Here is a 27,898-nt window from a genome sequence, read left to right on the forward strand (position 1 = left end):
AAAGTCTTGTTTACTGTTAATAGATTTCTTGTTCCTTTTGCTGACCACATCATGTTTTTTTCACAACTGCCCTACGTGACATGATCCCACATGATCCCACAGATGCACAATCCCACAGATGAAGTAGCATTTAATTCTTTATTAGGCTGACTAATCATGAGGGTTTTTTGCATAATAAGGCAGCCATTATGCCAAAACTCTTCGGTCTATGACTCTTTATTCTTTTTATTGAGCAGCCTGTTAGAACTTCTCACATCTGCCTAGGGACAAGCTTGAAGGGGGATCAGGTCTCCCCCAAAATGAAAATTTACAAATAAAAAAATAAATAACATAATTGTTAATAACTACAAATTAAAAGTCAATAATTAATTTCTACTCATTAATAAATTATATTTTTTATTTATTTTTTATTTTTCTTGCAAACAAAAATACTTGCTGTAGTTTTGACAATATGTTCCCATGGTAAAAAAAAGTCTTTAATCTTAAGTTAATCGCTATCCAATTATATTAAAAGAATCAGTGAAAAAGTAAGTAACCTTCAGCCATAATTATGAGAGCATCCTTTGATTCAGGGGAGGTCCTTAGAGACTGGAGATGTCTGTATGGCTCTTCTATTCACAAAGGGGATCAAAGGGCACTATGGATAATTATAGACTGTAAGCTTGAATTCTCTGCTAGGGAAAATAAAAGCAATAGAATCAGGTGTTAAAGAAGAATTGCAGGATCGTATTAATAGGAATGTAGTTATGTGATAATAACCACAGTATGGCACAAACTCAGGGAACTGGATGTAAAAAAAGTAATTTTGACACCATATACTTAGATTTCAGTAATGCTTTTCATACTGTTCCACATGAACAACTGCTGTACAAACTGGAGCAATGTGGCATTAGAGGAAAGTTATACTGCTATAGATAAAGAGATGATTGAGTGGGCAGGAAAAAGTGCAGTTATTGATAGACACTGCTTTCTCTTCATGGATTATGATGAGCAGTCTCAATATTATTAGTGAAATTCCTTAGGATTCCTTACTGTTTTCAATATTTACTAATAATAAGATATGTTCTGATGCAAGTATATCACATTTCATATTTAATTTCGCTGTTGAACTTGAGCCAAAGATGAGTGGAGTGGTAAATAAATCCAACAAAAATCTGAACAAACTTGATATATTGGCTGAAGAGTGGCAATAAAATTGTGGTTTAATATTAAGAAATGCAGGGTACAGTATTTGTGTAGCAATAATCCCGTTAGATGGAAAGTGCTACACTTGAAGGCACTAGAGTATGAAAAAGTCTAAAAGTAATTGTACAGCCCAACATGAAGATCTCTGAGATGTGCAAACAGGCTGCTAGGGCAGTTCATTGAGTTTTGTTCGTTGATAAACTGGAATTTTCCAGCAAAGACAAAAAGGTTATTATCCCACTGTATAAGGCAATGGCTAGGTTGCATCTTCGACATTTAATAATTTAGGAATGGTGTATATCTATTGGAAGGGTGTATACAGAGAAATGCAACAAGAGGAGTGCAAAAGGATTCTATTACCAAGAAGGACTTGAGTTCTGTAAATTGCAGCATCTGGAAACTAGCCACCATCAGAGAGGCCTCGTAAAATTGTTCAAGGCTTTAAATGGTTTGATTAACCTAAATGCTGATGGCATCCTTACTGTTTCTCAGATGACACACACACACACACACACATACACACACACACACATGGGCATGAATTTAAACTGGAAACAAATAGTTGCAGGACAGATGAGGGTAATTAAGGGCAATTGGAACAAACTTCCAATTCATGTTATGGAGGTATGTAGTTTTAAATAAATTTAATATTTTGAAATTTAAATGCACAAGACATAATGTGTTAGGGGTTGAAATTAACCATATAATATTGGTGTAAATATACCATAGTTTATCCATAAATTTAAATACCTGAGTAGTGTAAATAAATTTAAAGAAAGAATGGACAAATGATAATGGCTTTTTTCTTATTAATGGTGTATAAGCTTGATTCCTTGCAACATTTTGCCATCTTTTAAAATACACTGCTCGAATAAATTAACAGAACACAGAAACTATGGTGTAACTCGAGCAGCTTGTGGTGACAGGAAGCAAAATTTGGTATGGTGGTATAAAAGACATTCCTGTAGAATAACGATTAAATGAGGAGAAAGGAAGAAACTTTGGACAGGTATAAGGCACATTTATAAGGACTGTATAAGAATTACCAAAAAGTTCATATTACAGAAGTCGACATAAGATTACAAATAGGAGAGAGTACTTCTACAGGGATGGGTTTACACTTAAATAGAAAGGTGCAAGAATGTGCTCATGCTGTCGAGGCAGTGTTAGGTGGACCAGAAAATTGCTAGCTTGGGGAGATTCACAGACTAAAACATCAGCAGTAGCAGCAGGCAGAGGCAAAAGTGATTCTTGTACTGCTTCTATTGGAATTAGCAGCAGCCCAGAGAACAAATTTCTGGGGATTTCAAGAACAGATGGAAGTCAGCATGGAACAAGCAAATACATGAGCTGTGTTAGGGTAACAAAGAGTAAGAACAGGTGCATGTATACTTGTGTGTACACCAATGCTAGGAGTATAGTAAATAAATTTGATGAATTCGAAGTGCTGGTCGACATCAAAAGAAGATATTGTTGGGATATCAGAGACATAGTGTCACATAGATATAAACAGTGCAGAATTGGAATTTAGGGGGTACAATGCAAATAGAAAGGATAGAGGGGGGGTTGGAAGGGAGGGAGGAGTGGTTATGCTGTTAGTTAAGAAACACAAAATCTAAGGAAGTACATCCAGTTGACATGTGTGGAAAGGGCATGATGAGTCTATTTGGCGTGACATAAATACTGGGAAAGGAAAAATGAGAGTAGGAGTGTGTTATAGGCCGAATGACACTGATGAGTACAACAAACAGTTGTGCAGAGAAATAGAGTGGGCCACAATATCAGAATGTCTTGTAACGTGAGATTTTAACTTTCCAGATATTGACTGGAACTTTTGGGTGGGTCACTCGCACACTAGCAAGACTTTTGGGATTTATTAGAGGACTGGTTTCTACAGCAACATGTTCGAAGGGCAATCCGGGGGAGGAATACTCTTGATCTGCTTATCAGCAGTGATTATTCATGCATTATGAATTTGCACATAAAAGAATCACTAGGTGACAGTGATTACAGTGTACTGATGTGGGATTTACTTAAAGAAGTAACTACCATCAAGAGTAAAGGGAGGGGTTTTTGCTTTTGTAAAGGTGACTGCAGTGGTCTCAGACAGTTCTTAAATTCTATACAGTCGGATCAACTGATGATGTCAAAAATAGCAAATTCTAAATGGGAAGCCTTCAAGGAATTAATCTTGCAATGTACTAAGCTTTTTGTCCCAATTAAGAAATACTCTTCAAGATTTAGACCTAAATGGATGTCAGATGAACTAATGAGGCTTGTGGGAGAGAAGAAAAATGCATGGGATGCATATAAATTATCAGGTGACACAGAAGACTATGGCAGATAGAAGCTACTCTGTAATTAAGTTACAAAGTAGGTTAGGCAAGTGAATTCTGATTAGGAGAAATCCTTGGCAAAGGATGCAAATAAAAACAACAAAGACTTCTTTTCTTATGTAAACTCTAGAAGGAAGGTGATGTATCAGATTGGTCCACTTGATATCGATGGTTCAACTGTTGATGATCCTGCTCAGAAAGCTGACAAACTGAATGAGTATTTTCCATCTACATTCACATGAGAAATTTTATAAGGAAGGGCCGAAAAGATGTATACTAAACTCTAACAGGGAGCTAAATAATTTTGTAATAATGGAGAGAAAAGTGGAGGAGAAATTGTTGAAGTTAAACATAAAAAAAGTCACCTGGCGTGGATGGAATCTATATATCTAATTGTATTAAAGGAGGCAGCGAGGGAAGTAAGCAAAGCCTTAGCCATAATTATGAGAATATCCTTAGATTCAGGGGAGATCCGCATGGACTGGAGATGTGCCAATGTATCCACAATTCACAAAGGGGGTTTAAAAAGTGACACAAATAATTATAGAACTGCCAGTTTAACTTCTATTCTGGGGAAAATAATGGAGTCACTGGTTAAAGAAGTATTGCAAGATCATCTAGACAAGACTGCATTAACAGATCAGACACAGCATGGGTTTTTTTAACGGGAGGTCTTGTCTGACAAACTTGATTGGATACTGTGATGTAGTCACAAAGGAACTCGATGCAAAAAATAATTTTGATGGCATATACTTGGATTTTAGAAAAGCTGTTGATACTCTCATCACACATGGAAGACTACTGTACAAATTTGAGCAGTATGGCATTAAGGGAAATTTGCTACAATGGATAAAAGGATGGTTGAGTGGGAAAAGACGGAGAGTGGTAATCAATAGACACTGCTCTTCGTGGACTAATGTTATTAGTGGTGTCCCCCAGGGTTCGGTGTTGGGCCCATTGTTGTTTTATATATTTATCAGTGATATTGGCGAAGGTATATCAAGCTTAATGTCCAAGTTTGCAGATGACACAGAGGTTGACAGGGTTGTTAATGACAGTAAAGACAGTGTGCTACTGCAATAGGATCTAGAAAAGTTATGCAGATGGATTATGAAGTGGCAACTAAAGTTTAACCTTCAGAAATGCAAAGTACTGTACCATTCAGGGAAGTGGAGAATGAAAAAGACTGACATGAAATAAAGTGGAGAATGAAATCTGAAGTTCTCAGTGCAGTGCAGATTGGCTGCCAGAGCACGTCATGGAGTCTTGTCAATGATATATAGGAATGAATTTTGCTAGCAGCGATAAGGAGGTGATTATCCCCTTGTATAAGACAATGGTCAGGCCACACCTTGGGTACTATGTACAAGTCTGGAGGTTTTATCTTAGGAAGGATGTAGAGTTGCTATATCAAGTACAGAGAAGGGCAACAAGGTTGGGGAGTAACAAAGGGGTGCTCTTACGTAGAAAGGCTTAAGTTCTGCAAATTGCAGCATTTGGAGACTAGGCACTGCAAAGTGACCTTTTATTGAGTGTATAAGGTTTGAATGGTTTGAGCAAGCTCAATGCTGATGGGATCTTCTATCTGCTTCAATTAAAAATGCAGGGGAGGGCATAGATTCAAATTGAGGAAAGACAGTTGTAGAATAGATTTTTTTTTTTTTATGTAGATCCCAAACACGATAGGTATTAGAACCTATAGTACTTAGTACCATGCTTGAGTTGGAGGTTGGGAAGACAAAAGAAGATATTTGTTGACATTGGACTTGAACTTCTGTAGACTATAATTTTCAGTAAATACGTATGAAGGAAGGTTGTTCCCGAAAACAGCAGTTGCATGAATAAACGAGGAAGATCAAAAGTTGGTTCTTTGAGTTTGAAGTTGGACAGTAAATGGATGTTGGTGGCACGCGTTCGGACTGTTTTGAAAGAAAGAGAGAGAGAGAGAGAGAGAGAGAGAGAGAGAGAGAGAGAGAGAGAGAGCGGGAATTATAGAAGCCAATTCAGTAGAACAGTGCCCATGGAAGAGGCATGCAGCAGAAACAGCATGTCTATGAGACAGCGAGTGGAGAGACTCTGTTAGAGATGAATCATTAATTAACCTAACTGCCCTCATCTGAATGGAATCAAGAAGCCTGAGAAAGGTTTTGGGGGCACCACCCCAGATGTGGGAACAATATTCCATGGCAGGATTTGCGATTTATACAGAGTGAGCAGCTGTTTGGAAGAAAAGTAGCACCGAGAGCGAAAGAGAAAACCAAGTTTATTAGATGCAGAGGAAGCAATATTTGTAATGTGCTTGTGCCAAGAGAGATTAGAAGTCAGGGTAATCCCCAAAAGAGATATATTATTTTGCCTAGAAATCGGAGTGTCACTAAAGATAAGCATAGGAGCAGAAGAATCCTTTTTGCGAGATATAAGACAAGATTGAGTTTTAGAAGGGTTGAAATCAACTAAGTTGTCTTTGCCCCACTGGAGAATTACCTGAAGATCGGCATTTAAGGAATTGGTAGTAGATTTTCGAGAAGTTGAAGCTGATTGAGCAGGGCAAGGTTTCTCAAAATGAAAAGTGGAAGGCAATGTGCTATGGATAGGATTTCCAGTCAATAGAAGAAGGAAAAGAACTATACAAGAGGAAAAGAACTAAACCATGGGGGACAACGGCATTAGTGGAGAAGTTAGAAGACAGAGAGCCATCTACCATCACCCACAGTGAGCGATCAGAGAGAAAACTGGATAACCAATTACAAAAAACAGTTTGAAAATCATAAGATGGAAGCTTGTTTAGAAGACCTTTATGCCAAACACGATCGAAAGCGTTTAAGATGTCTAGAGCAACTACTTGTGTTTTACCGAATTTTTGCATTGAATTAGTCCATAAATGGGTAACATAAGCCAAATTTTAACACCAGTGGATCGACACTGACGGAATCCATACTGGCAATTGTTGATCAGATGGAAGGTTTCTCCGTAATTTAAGGGTTGGCAGTTAATTGATTTCTCCATTACTTTAGAAAGAGTAGAAGTAATTGCAATGGGACGATAACTTGATGGGAGGGATCTGTCACCCTTTTTAGGAACTGGCTAGATATGAGCATATTTCTAAGTAGAAGGAAAACACCTTTGGAATAAGAAAGTGAAAAAAGGCTGCAAAGAAGAGGAGTAAGTTCAGGAGCACAGGTTTTGAGAACAAGTGGAGAAATACCATCAGGACCTGGAGCTTTCTTAGCATCAAGATTCGTCAAAATCCTTCTGACATCCTTTTGATGAAAGACCACAGGAGGCATTGAATGGAGCGTGTTGGAAAGGTGGAAGGTGTTTTATCAAAATCATTAATTCATGAGTTGGAAGAAAATTGGGATGCTAGCAGGTCAGCTTTATCCTTGGCTGAAGTGACAAAAGAACCATCTGGTTTTGACAGAGGTGGCAGCAGAAATGGGCAAAAGTTGCGGCCAATAGTTTTGGCAAGAGACAAGAATGCTCAGCTACCATTTGGGCAAGAAGTAAGTCTTCTACCCTTAGCCTGTTCAAACTGTAGTTTGGACTGATTAATAACTGCTTTACAATTGTTGTGAGCTTTGGTGTAGACAGAAAATGAAACTGAAGAATTAGAAACTAGCCAATTACGATATGTAACGTTCTTCTCTTGAACAGCCTTAGCACATTTATTGGAAAACCAAGGTTTAGATAAAGGACAAGATGTTAAAGTGGATTGTGGGATAAAGGATTCCATTCTTGCAAGAATAATTTCCCTGACACAATCTGAGCAAATGTTGACATCAGAAGTTTTGAAACAGTAATCCGACCAAGGAAAAGAAGTAAAGAAAGTAAAAATCCTTCTGACATCCTTTTGATGAAAGACCACAGGAGGCATTGAATGGAGCGTGTTGGAAAGGTGGAAGGTGTTTTATCAAAATCACTAATTCATGAGTTGGAAGAAAATTGGGATGCTAGCAGGTCAGCTTTATCCTTGGCTGAAGTGACAAAAGAACCATCTGGTTTTGACAGAGGTGGCAGCAGAAATGGGCAAAAGTTGCGGCCAATAGCTTTGGCAAGAGACCAGAATGCTCAGCTACCATTTGGGCAAGAAGCAAGTCTTCTACTCTTAGCCTGTTCAAACTGTAGTTTGGACTGATTAATAACTGCTTTACAATTGTTGTGAGCTTTGGTGTAGACAGAAAATGAAACTGAAGAATTAGAAACTAGCCAATTACGATATGCAACGTTCTTCTCTTGAACAGCCTTAGCACATTTATTGGAAAACCAAGGTTTAGATAAAGGACGAGATGTTAAAGTGGATTGTGGGATAAAGGATTCCATTCTTGCAAGAATAATTTCCCTGACACAATCTGAGCAAATGTTGACATCAGAAGTTTTGAAACAGTAATCTGACAAAGGAAATGAAGTAAAGAAATTTCGCAGATCATCCCATTGTGCATTCTTGTAATGCCAAACAATATGAGGTTGGGAATAGCCATGAGATAAAGGCTCCATTGGAGAAGAGACTATCACCAAATTGTGAGGTGAGGTGCATAAAGGACCACTCACTTCAACCGTGTACTTAGAAGGGTTGTTTGTGAGAAAAAGATCAAGCGTGTTGGCTGTATGGTTAGGATTGTCCGGTATTCTTGTAGGTAAACGAACAATCTGTGCAAGGTCATTAGTAATTGCAAAAGCCTCAGCATCTTGACCAGCTGAGTTGGTGTGACTGGAAAACGGATGCCAGCTGGAGTTGTGATCATTAAAATCACCAAGGAAAATTGCCTCACTGTTAGGAAAGCTGGACTGGAGAAAGTCAAATTGCAAAGAGAGGAAGTCAAAGAGCTCCAAGTGATTAGTGGAGTTATTATTATTATTATTAGCCATAATATAAGGAAGCCTAAGGCTTATGCTGCACCAGCCAAAAAAAAAAAAAAAAAATATGTTACCCTGAGAGAGAGGGAGAGAGAAATAGAAGGGATTCATCAAGAAAGAGAAGAATGATGATATCCAGCTAAGGACCCTGGGTATGCCAAGCCCATATTCACCAGATGTGAGCCCCTTGAGATAGTTGTGAGAACGGTAGAGACAACAGATGAATTTCACACAATGAGGTAGAGAGATTTTAAGCCAGAGAAGATTGAAAACAGGAGATTCCAAATTACCAAGTCTTTGATAGGGAATGTCAGAACAGACATATGCACAAGTACCACCTTTGAGATAAAAGGAATCATACAGCGAATAATTTGGGCAACTGAGATGAGCAGTAGTTGAATCAACCGATAACTGAGATTTTTTCAGAAAAAGTACATGGGATTTGGCAGACTGCAAGTGGAAATATACATCGTTGAGATTAGAATTGAGACCACGTATATTTGTGATCTGAATTAGGAATTGTTCGGGAGGTTTAGATCTTTTCGTAGATAAGCTTGCTCTCTTAGTTTGACAATTCATGGTGTATTCAATAGTAAGAAAAAGTAGGTGGGACATGATGTATGAAGTAATGAAATTTTTGGATATGGCGTACACATGGTAAGAATATAATATCGGTTTTTAGATACGCCATAGACACTTAAAAAAACTACAAAGTAGTTGTTGTGGGCATCATTTGCTCTTTCTCATATTGTGCTCTGCCTTCATGACGAGTTGCCATGATACTGCATCAGAACTCGTCGTGAAGGCAGAGCACAATATGAGAAAGAGCAAATGATGCCCACAACAACTACTTTGTAGTTTTTTTAAGAGTGTCCATGGTGTATCTAAACACCGATATTATATAGATACTAAGCTCTTAAAGTATTATGCCATGTGCATTTAATTATTTTAAACATGGTAAGAATATACCAAGATCCTTGACATAATGTGGCCTCGACAATGCCCCCCCCCCCACATACACACTACTCGGACTCCTTCCAGTCACTATCTGACAGAGTAGAGGTAGCAAGATCCGGAAGCCTCCTAGAGAGTTACCAATAGGTTCGGTCCAGTGTACTAACTTCCGGCTGGCCTGCGAACACTGGTTTAGAGCTGTACCCTCGAAATGTAAGGAATATTGGATCTTGCACGATGTTCACCATAACCTCAAAAATCATCAATCATACTGCATGATGGAAGAGTTGGGGAAGGGTTGGCCAGAACTTAGCTCTGGAGACTAAACATGGGTTCCACCACTTCAAGTCTCCAATAAGCAAAGTGGTGGTATTACACCGGTTGATGAGAGTCATCTAGCACCTAGTAATGCCTGGTAACATATAGGAGCGGCATTCCTACATGTGGTGTGGGAGCCACACCTCGACCGCTGCTTACGTTGGTTCACATCTGGGTGGTCACCCACAGTGTACTTGTGCATGGAGGTTATACCCAGGATTACTAACAGTTGCACCATCGTGAAGGTGCAAGCAGAGGATTTGGCTGTCACAGAATGTCCGGATTTCACTGAAATTGGGTTCACTCGACTTGAGTGTTATTTGAATATCAGTTCCATCAGTGTTTTAGACTCCCAGCTAGCAAGTACAGCTTGTCTGGTATATCTGAGAGAATGTCTGTGACAATCTCAAGATGTACGGAAGTTTGCCTTTAGCCAGTGGGTCATTGATTGCTGGAACTGACTTCCATCTGATGTGGAAGTTGACATCTTAAATAAATTTAAAGCTGAACTATACAAACATTTGGAGTGACTTGGATTGGTGAAATGGGAAGGACTGTTTTTTTTTTTTTTGACTGATGCTGTATACGCTTGCTTTCTTGCATCATATGCCTGAACTAATGCTAATGATGCTTGAAAATATGATCACATAAGATCACTATAGCATATGATTCCCTCCAAAGGCTAAATAGGCCTCACAGCAGTGAACTATACTTAATATAAGGGTGTCTATAAGATTCTATGGCAACAAATCCCATTCTTCCATCAGCAGAGACCTTAGTTCACCAAGTGAACTGAGGAGTTGGCTGTCGGCACGCAATGTGATGCCCAAGGGTATCCCACGTGTTCAATCACATTTAAGCCTGGTGATTATGATGGCCACGGCAGTCACTGGATGCCTTCAGGTTCAAGGTATACCTCCATCACTTGAACTCTATATGCAGTGGCACTGTCATGCACGAAACGAAATACTGGGTCAACCGTATCCCTAAAATGTTGTACATAGAGTTCGAGACTATTCTCTGTACCTCTGTGCAGTTTTGGTATACCTATCAAAAACACAAAGGGGGTGCGGCCATTGATCATTATTCCACCTCACATGAGAATACCGTCTCCACCAAAAGTGTCCCTTTCCTGATGTTGGAGGAATGGTACCACATTCCTCGTTGTCTCCAGATGAAATATCATCTATAATCGGTTTGTAGGCTAAAATGGGAATAATCAGAGAACAGAACTGTATGCCATTTGTTCATGGCACCAGTTTCGACGAGCTATGCGGTGGTTTGGGGTTAATTGGATACAAACCACTGGCTTCCTCACATAGAATCCACTTAAACTGAGCCTTCTTAACACAGTCCAGTTGGAAATGTTTTCACTTGTGGCTGTATCTACCTCAAGAGATGGTTGATGACAGGGCAGCATATGGTTCCGCCTTGCTGTTAGAGCCAGATATCGATCTGTTCTGGTTAACGTATCCCTCGGGCGAACTTAGCCAGCTCTTCTAGTAATGGTTGCTGCCTCCTGAAACTACTTCCATAGTGTCAAGATGACATTGCATGACAAATTAATGAAAAGGACCTGGGGATAATTGTGCAGGCAGATATGAAGTTTTCTGAGCTGTGCAGACGGTCTGCAGGAGTAGCACATGGTGTCTGGTCAATGATATACAAGAATTTTTCTAGCAGGGATAAGGAGGTGATTATCCCCTTGTATAAGGCAATGGTCAGACCACATCTTGAGTACTATATACAGGTCTGGAGGCTTCATTTTAAGAAGGATGTAGAGCTGTTGGAACGAGTACAGAGAAGAGCAACAAGATTAGTGAATGGAACAAGGGGTTGCTCTTATGAAGAAAGGCTTAAGTTTTGCAAATTACAGTGTCTGGAGACTAGGCACCTGCGAGGTGATCTGATTGAGGTGTATAAAGCCTTGAATGGTTTGAGCATGCTCATACGGATGGGATTCTCCCTCTTGCTCAGAATAATCACCTGAGAGGGCATAAATTCAAATTAAGGAAAGATGGCTGTAGAATAGATGCGCGGAACTTTGCCTTTAGCCAACGGGTGGTTGATTGCTGGAACAAACTTCCATCTGTCGTTGTAGAAGTTGATAGCTTAAACAGATTCAAGGCAGACCTTGACAAACATTTGAAGCGAGTGAATGGGTGAAATAAGGGGTTTTTTTTTTTTTTTTTGGATGATGCTATATAAGCTTGCTTTCTTGCATCATGTGTCTTTGCTAATGCTAATGCACTACTGCCACCTGTGACTGCCCAACTCTAATGGCTCACCATCTCAAAAGTCATCTAAACGACAATGACTTTACCTGAGTACTGGATATGTGGCTATTCCACTCAGCAAACAAAAAAATGGGAATGATGTGATGTGGTCACAACCATGTTTTTATTGGTATAAATAATTTATACAGTATGCACAGTGGTGAGCTGTGAATATTTTAACAATGGGCTCGCAAGCAGTTTTGCCGACTTTTGAAGTGAAAATTCTTTAGTAGTGCCCCAGGCAGTTTTCACATTGAAGTGACTTGCGTCCGTGGATTTACAAAAATCGTTACGAAAATGAGACACGAAATGATTCCCTCCACATTGTACTACTCCCTACCAGGCAAGCTACGTGGCACTGTACGTAGCAGCGACCTACAACGCAATCAGTACCCCTACAGCGCAACCATGGTGTAACTCGAGTTTACGTTTTAAATCGGCATATCTCAGGTTCTAGCACTCCGATTTAAAAAACAAATTATTTCTTTAGTCATTCTGTACCGTATTTCATAAAAAATTTTGACAGAAAAAATTGCTAATTCAGCATGTCGAAAAGTAAACATTTCAAAAGATGCTAAAGAAGTTTCAAGCTTCCACTATGCATGCTCAGCACACACACACACACACACACACTTTTTTTTTTTTCATGATAAAATTTTAATATTGCGAATAAAAAATAATGTACAATATTTCCCATAACACAAATAACAAAGAATCACAAAACTTTCTAGAATATAAAAACAATTATTACATTAAAAAAAACACAAACTATTCTAGAAAAGGTACAAAAAAAATCACAGCTTACCTGAAAAAAAATTGTTAAATAAATACTGAAGGAAAATTTATAAAAAAAACTTCCATATAGAATGTACTTCTCTATTAATATTTGTTGCCAATCTTCTGCTTTGCTCAATAGCTGAGCGATGATTATGGAAGAACGATTTGACGTAACGATCCAGATCAAATTGAAGCAATGATTTTCCATTTAGATTTATGGTAATCATATCTGCAAAGTGTTTAATTATCAAAGATGTTCTTTTTATTGTCACAATGTTATTCATTACGCTGAAAGCTCACTCAGCTGCAGCACTGCTAATCGCAATGGTTTCAAGGATTTTTCTGGCTTTTTTAATTGATAAGGGAATTTCACTGGAATTTAAACATAAACTGTCTTCAACAAAATCTCTAAAATCATTAATTTTTTATTTCATATTTTATTATAAAACTTAAATTTCTTATTCGTTTTTCACCCTCTTGCCAAGGAGAGGAAAGTTCTTCCATATTCCACGTTTCTGGGTAGCATACGTTTAAAATTTCTTTCAATTCCTCATCATCAATGATATCATTGTTTTCTTTCTTTAATTTAAAATTGCTCTGTTGCATTAATAACCAATCCTTTAAGGATAAAACAATGCAGTTTAATAATTTGTCACGAGGTAATTTTTTAAACGTGTTCTTACTTTCAATTTTGATTCCTTCAAATTCTTTCGACTTCAATATGCTCTCAATTTTGGTTTCATAATTTCCTTCCGAATTTTTCAAATTATCAATAGCATTGACAGTTCAAATAATTAATTTATCCGCTTTTACTATTGTGATGCTGCAACTTTGTAAAGTTTCTGAAAGGTAAGAGAGCTCCTGCAGGATGTCGATCATTAGTGCTAAATCTTTAAGAAATTTGAGATTTAAGAGTCGGTTTAATAATTCCGAATATTTAACTTCTGATGCAAAATGTTTGCACAAAGCGGGATAATTCTCCAAACCGTAATTGCTGTCCGCAAGCTACAAGCCACCCACTGTGGCCCCGAACACACAACCGATCTTTATAATTTCCACATCAAGATCTTTAGCAATCATCCTCAAATCATGCTGGTTTTTTGGAGATTGGTGATATAATGTATACAGTTTATCTAGAAATATTTCAAAATGATTCACTTCTTTTATATTTTTTATAGAATCATCTAATGCTAATTTCAAACGATGAGCCAGGCAATACCAAATAATGATGTTTGGGAATTGTTGTAAAAGTCTGGTTGAAACACCGGACTTTTTCCCCAACATTACACTAGCATCAATGGAACAAAATCCAATAAGATTTTCTTTTAAATAATTTTTGGAAAAACCATAGCTGTTTAGAGCTGTAATTATGCTGGCATGTATGCATTCAGCAGTTGTCTGTTCTAATTCAATAAGATATATAAAAATCATACGAGACTCAGTAAGTTCAACATGTGGGTAAAGAATTAAGACACTTTGTTTGGATAATGTTGTCGACTCATCGATTATTATGCAGATTTTGGCATTCTTTTCTATTATTATTGCAAAGATTTCCTTTTTTATTTCATTTGAAATATGTTCGGCAATTCTAATGCCCGAAAATCAGGAATGCAATGAAACTCTTATATCAACGCCATTTTTACTCTGTAATTCCAATTCACCTGGTAAGTCAGACCTTGGCCGATTTCTTTTTACAAGACTGTATACTGAATTAAAAATTTTGGCAGTATTTTGAATTTCTTTATCATTCAGTTTGTCAATGACATTTGGAAGTACATGCCTTTGTGATTCTTCGTTTGTTTTTAAGAATTTTTTATGTGCCATTGACTCATCATGAATGGATAGTTTTTTGCGCAAAAATGCCTATTTTTATTCTTTCCATTCGGCTCTACCTTAATTTCCAACCATTCTTTTGAACCATGACAACATTTTTCTTGTTCAACACCTAAGTTTTTAAATTTAGCACAAACAGAACAACCTAATTTTCCATTTTGAATGTATAGCCACTTGTACTGAGTTTTAAAAAAAATTGCTTGCTCCTCATTCCAGCAATCGGGTAGTTGCTGTTCCACTTCATAACTAACATATTGATCATTTATAATATCCTCATTATCAACGTTTGTATTCGTAGAATTATTTTAACAAATAACTTCACTACGAAAATCAATTTTCTCCATTACACTGGCAGAATCCATAGAAGCAGATTTTTTTTTTTTTTTTTGTCTTTTCCAAAAAAATTAATAAATTGGACTGTCTTTTCATGGCTAATAAATTTAAAAAAACGTTATATTATTTAAAAATTATAAAGAAACTAAAAATTAGATTAAAAATTATATCCAGCACAGAAACTCAACTAATTACTTTCTCTGTCATACCTACCCTCAATACACAAATCGGCTTATTTCAATTGCTCACTTATCCCTACTACGTGGCTTAAGACAACCGTTCGGATTGGTTACATGAAACATAGCATGCTGAGTGACATTTCACAGTGTTGTCTGTTTGCGAATCTACTCACTCACTAGGCAATCCTATGCCTGCAGCAAAAGTAATATAAGTATGCCCCCATTATATGTAGATCATCAATCTTCATGAATTTATAAAAATTACTATTGAAACGATCTATAATTTGCATATATTTATTAATAAAATAATACAATGAATATAACAAAACAAAATATCAAATGCCGACCGGGCTAGCCGAGTGGGTAAAGTACCTGCCCGGCAACCCAAAGGTCGCGGGTTCGATTCCCGCCTCGGGTTTGGATCAAAGTAGTGCAAAAAACCTTGGGAGGTGCAATATGGCCACAGAAGCAATGCGCCAACAACTACCAAATCAAAAAAAAAAAAAAAAAATATCAAATAAAAAGGAACTTACAAATACATGTTTTTATCTACAAAAAAAATTTTGTTTTCCAAACTACAAAAGAAAATATGTACATATAACTACAAAGAAATAAAAGAAACCCATAGATATCATATAGTTTACATTTATATATCTAGAATAAAATCATAGAAACAAAATATTGTGAAATATAATACAGAATACTTTGAAAATAATAACATAAACTAAAAATATGCAATGAAGATGTATTTTTAATTGAATTTTTTTCGCTTTTGCACAAGCAAAATCATCAACAATGTTATCATAGTTTATGTTTTGTGCAACATGATTTTCAATGGATATAATTGATATGTTGGTTAGTCGTTCTTTTCCAGTTGATCATCTAAGGTGATTTTTAATCCATTTAAGTTTACCAAAGGACCTATTAGAAGCAGGGTAAGAAAAAATCTTAATGCTATTTCTGTTTGGATAACATTTTATTATACAATACTCATGAATGATTCGGAGAAGTTTAAAGGGGGTTGCAGATTTTACATCGCGCAGAATTGATAAAACATGATTTTTGAAACTTTGAATTTCTGTTGAAATATCTGACGCATTTAAATCTTTATTGGGTTTTAATGCAAGGTCAGAAGCAGCCTTCTGCAAAGTCAGATATATTAATTAATGCGAGTGAAGTACAAAATAGAAAATCAAATTCTGAAGAAATAGTATTCAGTTTTTCAAAAATGAGTCATTGACAAGAACATCCAAAATGTATTTAATTTCAATACAACATTTTTTGTTCTGCAGATAAGTTGAAACCATCAGCAAATTCGTAAAGTGACATTTTTCTTTTTCTTTCTTTCTTTCTTCTGGAAATGTAGCTGGTATACCTGTTTTTTTCTGCTGTGGTAACAACATATCTGAAAATAACTTGAAATTCATTTTCCCATATTTCTTTGATGTTTTATCAATCTGCTTATTAATTGTATGCAAAGCTTTAGCTTGCAATGCTTTATTTACACTGTCAATGTTATGAAAAATTTTATTCCATATAGCCAATCCGCATAAAAATGGATAGTCTGTTTGTACAAGTAGACTTTGGGAAATACTGATAGTTTCCGCATTTGCCGACGTATCTTCAATATTAATAAGCGTTCATGAACTTTTATTTGTAAGAACAAAGATTTTATAGCTCGTTCTTTGGACGACGATCTTCTGTCTGTATGTCCTTTAAGTGTAGGGCTACCACATGTCCTCATTTCCGAGGACATGTCCTGGTTTTTAGGGCATCCTTGTGGATTTTACACTTGCGTCCTAGTTTTTTGTAATTTAAAAAATCATCTCATCATAAAATAAACATTCATTAAATGTTCTGTGCGTTGCGCCTTCGGTCCACACAACAGAATAAATCTCGCACTCTGCCTTCGGCTGGGGCTCCCCAGGTCTGGCCAGCAAACCTTGCCTCTCATTTATATTTATTTATTTTAATAATTATTATTTTTAATTATATATATATATATTTATTATTATTTTTTTCCCCTCTCTAACAATTATCCTGGATTGGGGTTCCCCTGGGGCTGGGGGAGTCCTCCTCCTCTCCTTCCCCCTCTTCACTTTGCACTTATTTTCTTTTCCTCCCTGGGAAACTCGTTCCCAGGGAGGAGGGCTATCAGATAGTAAGGAAGGTCTTACTTCCCACGGCTAGGGACGAGTACCTGGAAGTGGTTGTCCAGATAATCGCTGCTTCTTGGTATCCAAAAGGCCAAAACACTACATTACACGCAGAACACACACATAAGCTCACAGACAAATTTTTTATGTCCTATCGGTTTCTCCCATGCAGAATGAAAAACTTATTTTATATATATATTTTTTCTCTCTTACTCCCCTCTTCCATTATCCTGTTCAACCAGCCCTTTTTTTTTCTTTTTTTTTTTCCTAATGACACACACTGGCCTTACCTTGACAGAGTCTGTAAAAACTGAACAGAGCAATGAGGCAGAGAAGCCACCCATACAAAAACACAAAATACAAATACAACAGAATAAATAAAAATAATGCACTGGTTGCATTAAGTGGACTGTATTATCAGAAAATTTTACCTTTTTATTATCCCCAAATTACACACGTGGACTGTACTTCATCATTTGTCTACTTGAAAATCAATGATAGTAGATTATTTGACCAATTTATGAATTTTAAGGAATTTGTTTCTGAGAAAAAGAAAGATGATAATTGGGAAAATTTATTAGCCAACAGAAAGTCAGTTAAATATTTTAATCAATGCAAGAGTACCGAAGTATGTTCCGAGCTTTTAAAAATTGCTAAACATACATTTTCTATTTTTGCCCACAATAGGAACAGTGTGTTTTTGTTAAATCAATGAGTAACATTAGAAATAAAATGGAAACAAATACTGTAAACAGTATTTTATTGGTTACTTATAATTTAAAAATGGATTGTAAAACATTTTATAATTACTTTCGTTGTAATCCAAACTTACTGAAAATGATTGTCAGTAATGATACACGAGTATCGCATTTTTTAAATAATAAATATAATTTTTAAAATATCCTCATTTCGAAAACTAAAAATGTCCTAGTTTTCCAATTCTAGATCTGGTAACCCTAAATTAGTTGAAATCTTCAAAGCATTCATTAAAATTTCCCAGCGACCAGTGGAACCAGAAAAAAAAAAAGTAAATATTCTTTGAACACCAAAAAAAAAAAAAAAAAAAAAAATTATGTACGCCCTTATATTTTGAAACATTTCCTTCACAGTGCAGGCCGTGATGCTGTTTCAAAATCTATCATGTCATCTTCAGAAAATTTATTTAATATCTCAGGTGCCCTCATTTCTGCACCCCCCCCCCTCCATGTAGAGCATATTCTAGCACGAATTCTCAGTATGTGGGGCAGGTAGCTGCATTGGTTTTATGGGCACCACTGATATTGCACAACAGTATCCCTTTAACACCTTAATTCTAATTACCTAAAGGTCAGAGGTGGGAACAGTGCATACAAAGCTATTAAGAGTAGGAGACCGGCAGAATTACTTAACAAGTACAGGTCACTGTTGAACAAAAGCCGAGAATTAGGGTTGAATTTGAAAGTGTCCGCAATTCTGCCCAGACACGATAGGAGGGAGTATATGATGAGAGCCTTGTCGATCAATTCGGCCCTGGAAAGATTGTGAAAGGCTCAAAGGGTAGAATTTTTTTCAGCCTGGACTGTACTTGTTAACAGGAGAGATTGCTTCTACAGGGATGGGATACACTTAAATAGAAAGGGTGCAAGAATATTTGCTGATGCTATCGAGGCAGTGTTAGGTGGGTCGGAAAACTGCTAGCTTGGGGGGAGACAAAGACCAATAGATTGACAGTAGCCACTGGCAGAGGTGAAAGAGATTCTTGCACTGCTTCTATTAGAATGAGCAGAAGCCTGAAAAACAAGATGCATGGTATTTCAGAGACTGCGGGGAGCCATTGCGGTACAAGTAAACACATGTGTTGTGTTAGGGTAGCTAAGAATAGAAACAGGTGCAGGTATACTTGCGTGTACACCAATGCTAGGAGTTTAGTAAATAAATTTGATGAATTTGAGGTATTGCTCAAAACATCAAAGGCAGATATTGTTGGGATATCAGAGACGTGGTGTCACACAGATATAAGGGATGCAGAACTGCAATTTGGGGAGTAAAACGTCTACAGAAAGGATAGACAGGATAGGAAGGGGGAGGGTTATGCTATTCGTTAAGAAACACATAAAAACCAAGGAAGTGAAGCCAGTCGACATCGCTGGACAGTGCATTGTTGAGTCAGTTTGGTGTGACATAAGCATTGGGAGATCAAAATTGAGAGTAGGAGTGTGCTATAGGCCTAATGACTCTGATGAGTATAATAAGGAACTGTACAGGGAAATAGAGTGGGCCAGTAAATCAGAGAGTCTTATAATGGGAGATTTTAATTTCCCAGATACTAACTGGAATTTGGGGGCTGGTTACTCACACACTAGCAGGGCTTTTGTGGATTTATTGGATGATTGTTTTCTACGTCAGCATGTTCAGGAGGCAACTAGAGGGAGTAATACTCTCGATTTGATTATCAGCAGTGATTCTTCATGCATTAGGAATCTGCAGATAAATGAACTACTAGGTGGCAGTGATCACAGTGTGCTGAAGTGGGATTTACTGAAAGAGGTAACTACCATTAGGGGTAAAGGGAAGGGTTATTGCTTCCGTAAAGGCGACTACGATGGACTGAGACAGTATTTAAATTCTATACAGTGGGACCAAGTGATGATGTTACCAACAGCAAATTCAAAATGGGAAGCATTCAAAGAACTTATCTTGGAAGCTACTAGGCTTTACATACCAACTAAGAAATATTGTTCAAGGTTTAGGCCAAAATGGATGTCAGATGAACTAATGAGGCATATGGCAGAGAAGAAAAATGCATGGGATACTTACAAATTAACACATGGCACAGAAGCCTATGATAGATACAAGTTGATATGCAACCAAGTTACAAAGGAGGTTAGGCAAGCGAAGGCAGATTACGAGAAATCCTTGGCAAGGGATGCAAAGAAAAACAGCAAAGAGTTCTTTACTTATGTAAACTCTAGAAGGAAGGGGATGAATCAGATTGGTCCACTTGATATTGATGGGTCAAGTGTTGATGATCCTGCTCAGGTAGCTAACAAACTAAATGAATATTTTGTATCGACATTCACACATGAGGAGTTATTCAGCAAGGGGAATGCCAGAGGTGTATTCAACTCTAGCAGTAAGCTACAGAATCTTGAAATAACTGGGAGTAAAGTGGAGGAGAAACTGTTGAAGATAAACACAAGAAAGGCACCCAGGGTGGATGGGATCTATCCAGTTATATTAAAGGAGGCAGCAAAGGAAGTAAGCAAACCCTTAGCCATAATTATGAGAGCTTCCTTGGACTCAGGGGAGGTACCCATAGACTGGAAATGTGCAAATGTGACCCCAATTCACAAAGGAGGATCAAAGGCTGACACAAGTAATTATAGACCTGTGAGCTTAACTTCTGTTCCAGGAAAATTAATGGAGGCACTGGTTAAAGAAGCACTGCAGGATCATTTAGACAAGACTTCAGTTATAGCTCAGACACAGCATGGTTTTGTTAAGGGGAAGTCTTGCCTGACCAACTTGATTGGATATTATGATGCAGTCACAAAAGAACTGGATGCAGGGAATAACTTTGATATTATATACTTGGATCTTAGAAAGGCTTTTGATACTGTTGCACATGGAAGACTGCTACACAAATTGGAGCAGTGTGACATTGGAGGCAAATTGCTGCTATGGATAAAGGGGTGGTTGAGGGGGAGAAGACAGAGAGTGGTAATCAATGGACACTGCTCATCGTGGACTGATGTTATTAGTGGAGTCCCTCAGGGCTCAGTGTTGGGTCCATTATTGTTTTCTGTATTTATAAATGATATTGATGATGGTATATCGGGCTTAATGTCCAAGTTTGCAGACGATACAAAGGTTGGCAGGGTTGTCAAGGACACTACTGACACTATGCTGCTGCAACAGGATCTGGAAAGGTTGAGCAGATGGGCTGAGAGGTGGCAAATGAAGTTTAACATTGACAAATGTAAAGTACTACACATGGGAAACAGCAACCCCAGAGCAACGTATCAACTCTGTGGTACTACACTGACAGTGGTAGAGAATGAAAGGGACTTGGGGGTGGTTGTGCAGGCAGATATGAAGTTCTCTGAGCAGTGCAGACGGGCTGCAAGAGTAGCTCATGGAGTATTGTCAATGATATACAGGAATTTTTCCAGCAGGGATAAGGAGGTGATTATTCCATTGTATAAGGCGATGGTCAGGCCACACCTAGAGTACTGTATACAGGTCTGGAGGCCTCATTTCAAGAAGGATGTCGAGCTGCTGGAACGAGTACAGAGAAGGGCAACAAGATTAGTGAATGGAACAAAGGGGTGCTCTTACGAAGAAAGGCTTAAGTTTTGCAAATTACAGTGTCTGGAGACTAGGCACCAGCGAGGTGATCTGATAGCCTTGAATGGTTTAAGCATGCTGAATGCTGATGGGATTCTTCCTCTAGCTCAGAAAAATCACCTGAGAGGGCATAAATTCAAATTGAGGAAAGACAGATGTAGGATAGACGTGCGGAAATTTGCCTTTAGCCAGCGGGTGGTTGGTTGGTGGAACAGACTTCCATCCCTTGTGGTGGAGGTTGATAGCCTAAATAAGTTTAAGGCTCAGCTGGACAGGTATTTTGAACGAACAGAGGGGTGAAGTGGAAGTGGGGTTTTTTTTTTTTTTTTTTTTGGCTGATGCTGCATAAGCTTGCTTTCTTGCATCAAATGCCTCTACTAATGCTAATGCTAAAGTTAAGTCTCTCATAATCTGTTTGTTATATGGAAATTTCTTCCATTCTACGGAAACTATTTTAAACGCGTAATTACCAAGAGGAATTGAAAAAATAAATTCGCTACAAAGAAATTCGTTAAACAGAGTTCTGACTGTAATTAAATCAAAAACAAAGAAATTTTAAAATACATAACTGGTCGAATGCACCCTTAAAATGCTGCACGGGGAGCTGAGCTCCCTCTCGTCCCACCCAGTTCGTGGCTCTGGATATTCAATAATTGAATTCAGGATTTAATTTGTAACATAAATGATCGTTTCAACAATGGGTTCGCAAATTTTCAAAAAAATTAACAATGGACTCCCACGAGCCCACTATATCACACCACTGAGTGTGCAGCCTGTGTAAGATGGTAGATCAATTTCTATCGGATACTCAGAATTTACATGCGGGATGCCTATTACATCAAATATTTGCCTTTGATGACACTGTTCACAATAAAATACTCAAGAAAAACATTTTGTTCTGTTAATTTTGTAGAGCAATGTACTTTGTTTTCTAATTAAACAATTGTATGGTTTTTAACCTACAATACTGTTTTTACATATACAGTTAAAAATGGTAAAAATACTATTGGAGGTAAAAAAAAAAAATATATATATATATATATATACATACATACACACAGGGTGTCTCAAAAATACACGGCATAACTTCAGGAATGAGTTCCTCATATGTAGACAATAAAAATATTTTATATCAACATAGTTCCGGAAATGCTTCGTTCCCGAGTTATTAATCGGAATGTCTTATCTCCTGCAGGTGATAAGCACACTTCATACACGATGGTGCTCCCGCACATTTCAGCCACCTAGCTCGCAATTACCTGAATCGAATATTTCCTGGTCGGTGGATAGATAGAGGTGAACCAATTGCCTGGCCTCCACACTCACTGATTTAAACCCACTAGACTTCTTCTTGTGGGGCCATTTAAAGTCATTGGTGTATTCAACTCCGGTAGCTGATGTGGAAACTCTCCGCAATCGAATTGTGGCAGGTTGTGAGACATGCCAGGAATTTGTCATCATCGTGAGTCCGTGAGGCGGTGATGTGAGGCCTGTATTCAGGCAGAAGGTGGATATTTTGAACAATTACTATAAGGTGATGTGAACAGTTAAGTGTCATAGACAGACCTTCAAAACTAGGAAACCAAGCATTTCCGGAATTATGTTGATATAAAATATTTTTATTGTCTACATATGAGGAACTCATTCCTGAAGTTATGCCGTGTATTTTTGAGGCACCCTGTGTGTACACACACACACGCACACACACACACCCTGATGAGCCAAAACATTATGACCACCTACCTACCTAATATGATGTTGGTCCTCCGTGTGCAGCCAAAACATTATGACCACCTACCTAATATGACGTTGGTCCTCCGTGTGCAGCCAAAACAGCTCATATCCGGTGAGGCATGGCCACTACAAGATTTCTAAATGTGTCTTGTGATATCTAGTACCAGCAGATCCTTTAACTGCTGTAAGGTCTGTGGTTGAGATGCCACAGATCAGAGTTGCTGTTCCAATGCAAACCACAGATGCTGGATGGGATTGATGTCTGGGGAATTTGGAGACCAGGGCAATACCTGGAAGTCTTCCTCATGTTTCGTGAACTGTCTCGACCAATCCAGGCGGTATGGCATGGCACATTACCCTGCTGAAAGACAGCACCGCTGGAGGGGAAGACTGCTGCCATGAAAGGGTGTACCTGGTCAGCAATGATGTTTAGGTAGTATACGTCAGAGTGCTCGGAACATGGATGACTGGACCCAGGGTATTCCAGCAGAACATTGCCCAAAGCATTACACTACAGCCACCAGCTTGTTTTCATCCCACAGTGCATTCAGGTGCCATCACATCCCCGGGTAAATGATGCACACTTACCCGGCCATATGCATGATGCAACAGGAAACGTGATTCATCGGACCAGATGACCTTCTTCCAATTACTCAAAGTCTAGTTTCAATGCTCGCGTGCCCATTGTAGCGCTGTTGCCTGTGAACCATTGTTAGCATGGGCACTCAGAGCGCCCTGCTGCTATGCAGCCCCATTTTCAGCAAGGTTCAATGTACTGTGTGTGTGTGTGTGTGTGTGTGTGTGTGTGTGTGTGTGTGTGTGTGTGTGTGTGTGTTGTGACACATTACTCCCATCACCAGCATTCTAATTACCAGTGAGTTGCACCACAGTCTCCCTTTTGTTGCCACGTACCATCCAGGAGAGCCTTCGCTCACCTCGAGCATCACTCAGCCGTGGTCGTCCAATACCTCGCTGGCAGTTCATGGGTTCCCCCCTCCTTTTTCAAACTCGCTTAAGTCATCTGCTGCCTTTCCCATCTGAAGAACAAGAGTAACACTGATTAACAGAGCTCTATATATATATATATAATCAAATTAATCTAAAAATTAAATAAAGAAATAGAAATTAATAAAATATGTATTAAAAATAAATAAGAAAAAATAGTAGCAAAACTAACATCAGTGGCAACAAAAAAGCACAATTAGCTTTCCTACTATTTTTTCTTATTTATTTTCAATATATATTTTATTAATTTCTATTTCTTTATTTAATTTTTGGATTAATTTGATTATATTTACATGGGGGGTAGTGTGATGATGTGCTAATGCTGCGTTCGTACCGCCATCTGTAGCCTAATTTGATTCTATATATTTTCAGTTCAACTATTGTTTTGTCAGTGGTGTGTTTGGCCATGTGAGTAATAGACTTTCTGTTTTATTATTTTTTGTTGTATAAGGACCACTGCTATGTAAATCTATTGCATCGGCGGACCGATCATAGTTCATTCGTCGTTGCATCGATTTGTTTAGCGTTCAAAATGCAGTGATTCCCTGACTATTATTGGCCTCGTGGTCCTCTGTCGAAATGGGACATAATGGTTAGTCTATATTTTATTTCATTTTATTAATTGGTCATGTAATGTTGTTAGTCTACGTTTCCACATTAGTGAGATTTCACATGATTCGGAAATAGGTGCCTTCAGGGAGGCACCGCTAAATTTCTTTTAATTGGCTTAACTTTTTAAATTATTTTAGGAATGTTGCTTCAACACTACCCTCTTCTGATTTATCCCCTCCCATATATATTTTCCTGTTATTGTTCTGTTATTTTTTTGGTTAAGTTCTTTTTCATTGTACTGGTTTGCCTTGCTACTGGCAATTATCCTATTTTAATTAAGTTTACATATATATATATATATATATATATATTAGCATTAGCAAAGGCACATGATGCAAGAAAGCAAACTTATATAGCATCAACGAAGAAAGAAAAAAAAAAAAAAACCTTATTAAAAAAAGCCTTTCTTCGTAAGAGCAACCCTTTGTTCCATTCACTAATCTTGTTGCCCTTCTCTGTACTCGTTCCAACAGCTCTACATCTTCTTAACATGAGGCCTCCAGACGTGTACACAGTACTCAAGGTGTGACCTGACCATTGCCTTATACAAGGGGATAATCACCTCGTTATCCCTGCTAGAAAAATTCCTGTATATCATTGACAAGACACCATGACCTACTCTTGCAGAACATCTGCACTGCTCAGAAAACTTCATATCTGCCTGCACAATTACCCCCAGGTCCTTTTCATTCTCTACCACTGTCAGTGTGGTACCACAGAGTTGATACATTACTCTGGAATTACTGCTCCCCATATGTAGTACTTCACATTTGTCAATGTTAAACTTCATTTGCCACCTCTCAGCCCATCTACTCAACTTTTCTAGATCCTGTTGCAGCAGCGTACTGTCATTAGTATCCTTAACAACCCTGCCAACCTTCATATCGTCTGCAAACTTGGACATTAAGCTTGATATACCATCATCAATATCATTTATAAATACAGAAAACAACAATGGACCCAATACTGAACTCTGAGGGACTCCACTAATAACATTAGTCCACGATGAGCAGTGTCCATTGATTACCACTCTCTGTCTTCTCCCACTCAACCATCCCTTTATCCATAGCAGCAATTTGCCTCCAATGCCACACTGCTCCAATTTGTGCAGCAGTCTTCCATTTATCAAAGTATAACAGTATCAAAGGCTTTTCTACGATCCAAATATATAATATCAAAGTTATTCTTTGCATCCAGTTCCTTTGTGACTACATCATAGTATCCAATCAAATTAGTCAGACAAGACTTTCACTTAACAAACCGGGCGCCTCCGTAGCCAGGTGGGAAGGAGCAACAGTGCGTAGCACACGCTTCTTGATTAGACTGGGGTTCGAGCCCGTCACCACCAAATACGGAGGATGCGGAAAGGTCATGGAATGACCACCGCACATCCCGGAGCAATATGGCCTTAGTTGCAAATGCTCCTAAAAACCAAACAACAACAACTTAACAAACCCATGCTGTGTCCGAGCTATAACTGAAGTCTTGACTAGATGATCCTGCAATGCTTCTTTAACCAGTATCTCCAATAATTTCCCCGGAACAGAAGTTAAACTAATAGGTCTGTAATTACCTGTGTCTCCCTTTGATCCTCCTTTGTGGATTGGGGGTCACATTTGCACATCTCCAGTCCATGGGTACCTCCCGGGAGTCCAGAGAAGCTCTCATAATTATGGCTAAGGGTTTGCTTACTTCCTTTGCCACCTCCTTTAATATAACTGGATAGATTCCATCCACCCCATACGTGGATGGATCATCCACCCCATATAGGTTAAAATGACTACAATTATGACAACTTTCTACTAATAACTTTCAAACTCATATTAAAAATTCAGCCCAGCATCTAAGTTTAACAGATGCAAAATTTTGCTTTTAATTTTTCTCAGTCATTTTGTGAAATTAAAAGAATGCAAACAGCAAAAAAAAAAAAAATACATGAAAACTAAACAAAAATTTCCCAATACACTTAAAAACATTGTAAACAGTGTGAAATTCTATTAGTTAAAATTATAGTGGAAATAATTTTCCAGTTATGCCAATTTCAGTTATTACAAAATAAAATAAAAATTAAACAAATTAAGAAAATAATAAACACCGATAATAGATCTAAGTTCAATATGACGAAAAAGATACTACTCAATGTTAAATTCATATGACTTTAAATAATATGAGGTAGAATGTTTCAATCTTTAGTCACATACACAAAAATAACAACTGTTTGGTAATTGACTAACATACCTATTCCTTTCAAATATTTCAAATCCATATATATCAAGTAGCCCCATCAGTGTCTTTCTGCTTCTTTCCTAAAATTGTTAGAAATAACAAATGCTATATCACCTCATGTGAAATTATGAGATACAAAATTTAATATTTAAGCTAATTTAAAAGGAGCAAGAACTGCAACACTAAGTCATAATACATAATTTTTGAACTTAAACTTTCTCCATTTGAATAACTTATCCAATATAAGCATTTTAGAGTATCATTCTTAACCTAAATTAAATTTCATGAAGTAATATAAACAATTTCAAAAACCAAAAAAAAAATGTTAAAATCCAATTTTTAAAGTAACTTTTGCCAATTTTAATAGCATTAATGTATTACAATGTATGTTATCCTTTTAGACTTGAATATGCTTCACATGTTGGCAGCATCCTATTCTATCTGTAAGATAAAATGTGTTTGCTACATATTTGTTAAAGGAATGTTTGTTTGTGATTTAGATTTTGTAGCGCACCTTTAGCCAGAGCCTACCATACGTATCTTGACTTATTATAATAAGAGTCCAAGCAAGGAGATTATAGAATGGCATTTGATATTTTCTTACACCAATGTGTATTCAAGGCAATAATATCTAATAATGTCTATGCAATTGCTTCTGAATATATAATTTGATTGTAATATATTCATAATTATTATTCTGAATATATAATTATGAATGCATTACAGTTGCATTATACACTGAGTGATCACTGAATTATGAAAAACCCTTTGAAAACTGAATGTGACCCGTTGAC

At 37.6% G+C, this 27,898-nt stretch overlaps 1 protein-coding gene across 4 annotated transcripts in view; it reads right to left on the minus strand.

Moving 5' to 3' along the window:
• Positions 1-27,898, minus strand: part of Myo61F (unconventional myosin 61F) — a 748,935-nt gene that overhangs the window by 412,022 nt on the left and 309,015 nt on the right. For all 4 annotated transcript variants that reach the window (XR_016546978.1, XM_090374260.1, XM_090374259.1 and 1 more), the window contains exon 11: positions 27,117-27,184. Coding sequence is in view for 3 of the 4 variants with exons in the window: in XM_090374260.1 (XP_090230386.1) it covers positions 27,117-27,184 (68 nt within the window). In the remaining variant the exon portion in view is untranslated. The remainder of the gene's footprint in view (positions 1-27,116; positions 27,185-27,898) is intronic.

The sequence above is a fragment of the Mastigoproctus giganteus genome, chromosome 5 (genome assembly GCF_048544385.1).
Source record: "Mastigoproctus giganteus isolate SK-2022 chromosome 5, ASM4854438v1, whole genome shotgun sequence".
In the NCBI taxonomy this organism is placed as follows: Eukaryota; Metazoa; Arthropoda; class Arachnida; order Uropygi; family Thelyphonidae; genus Mastigoproctus; species Mastigoproctus giganteus.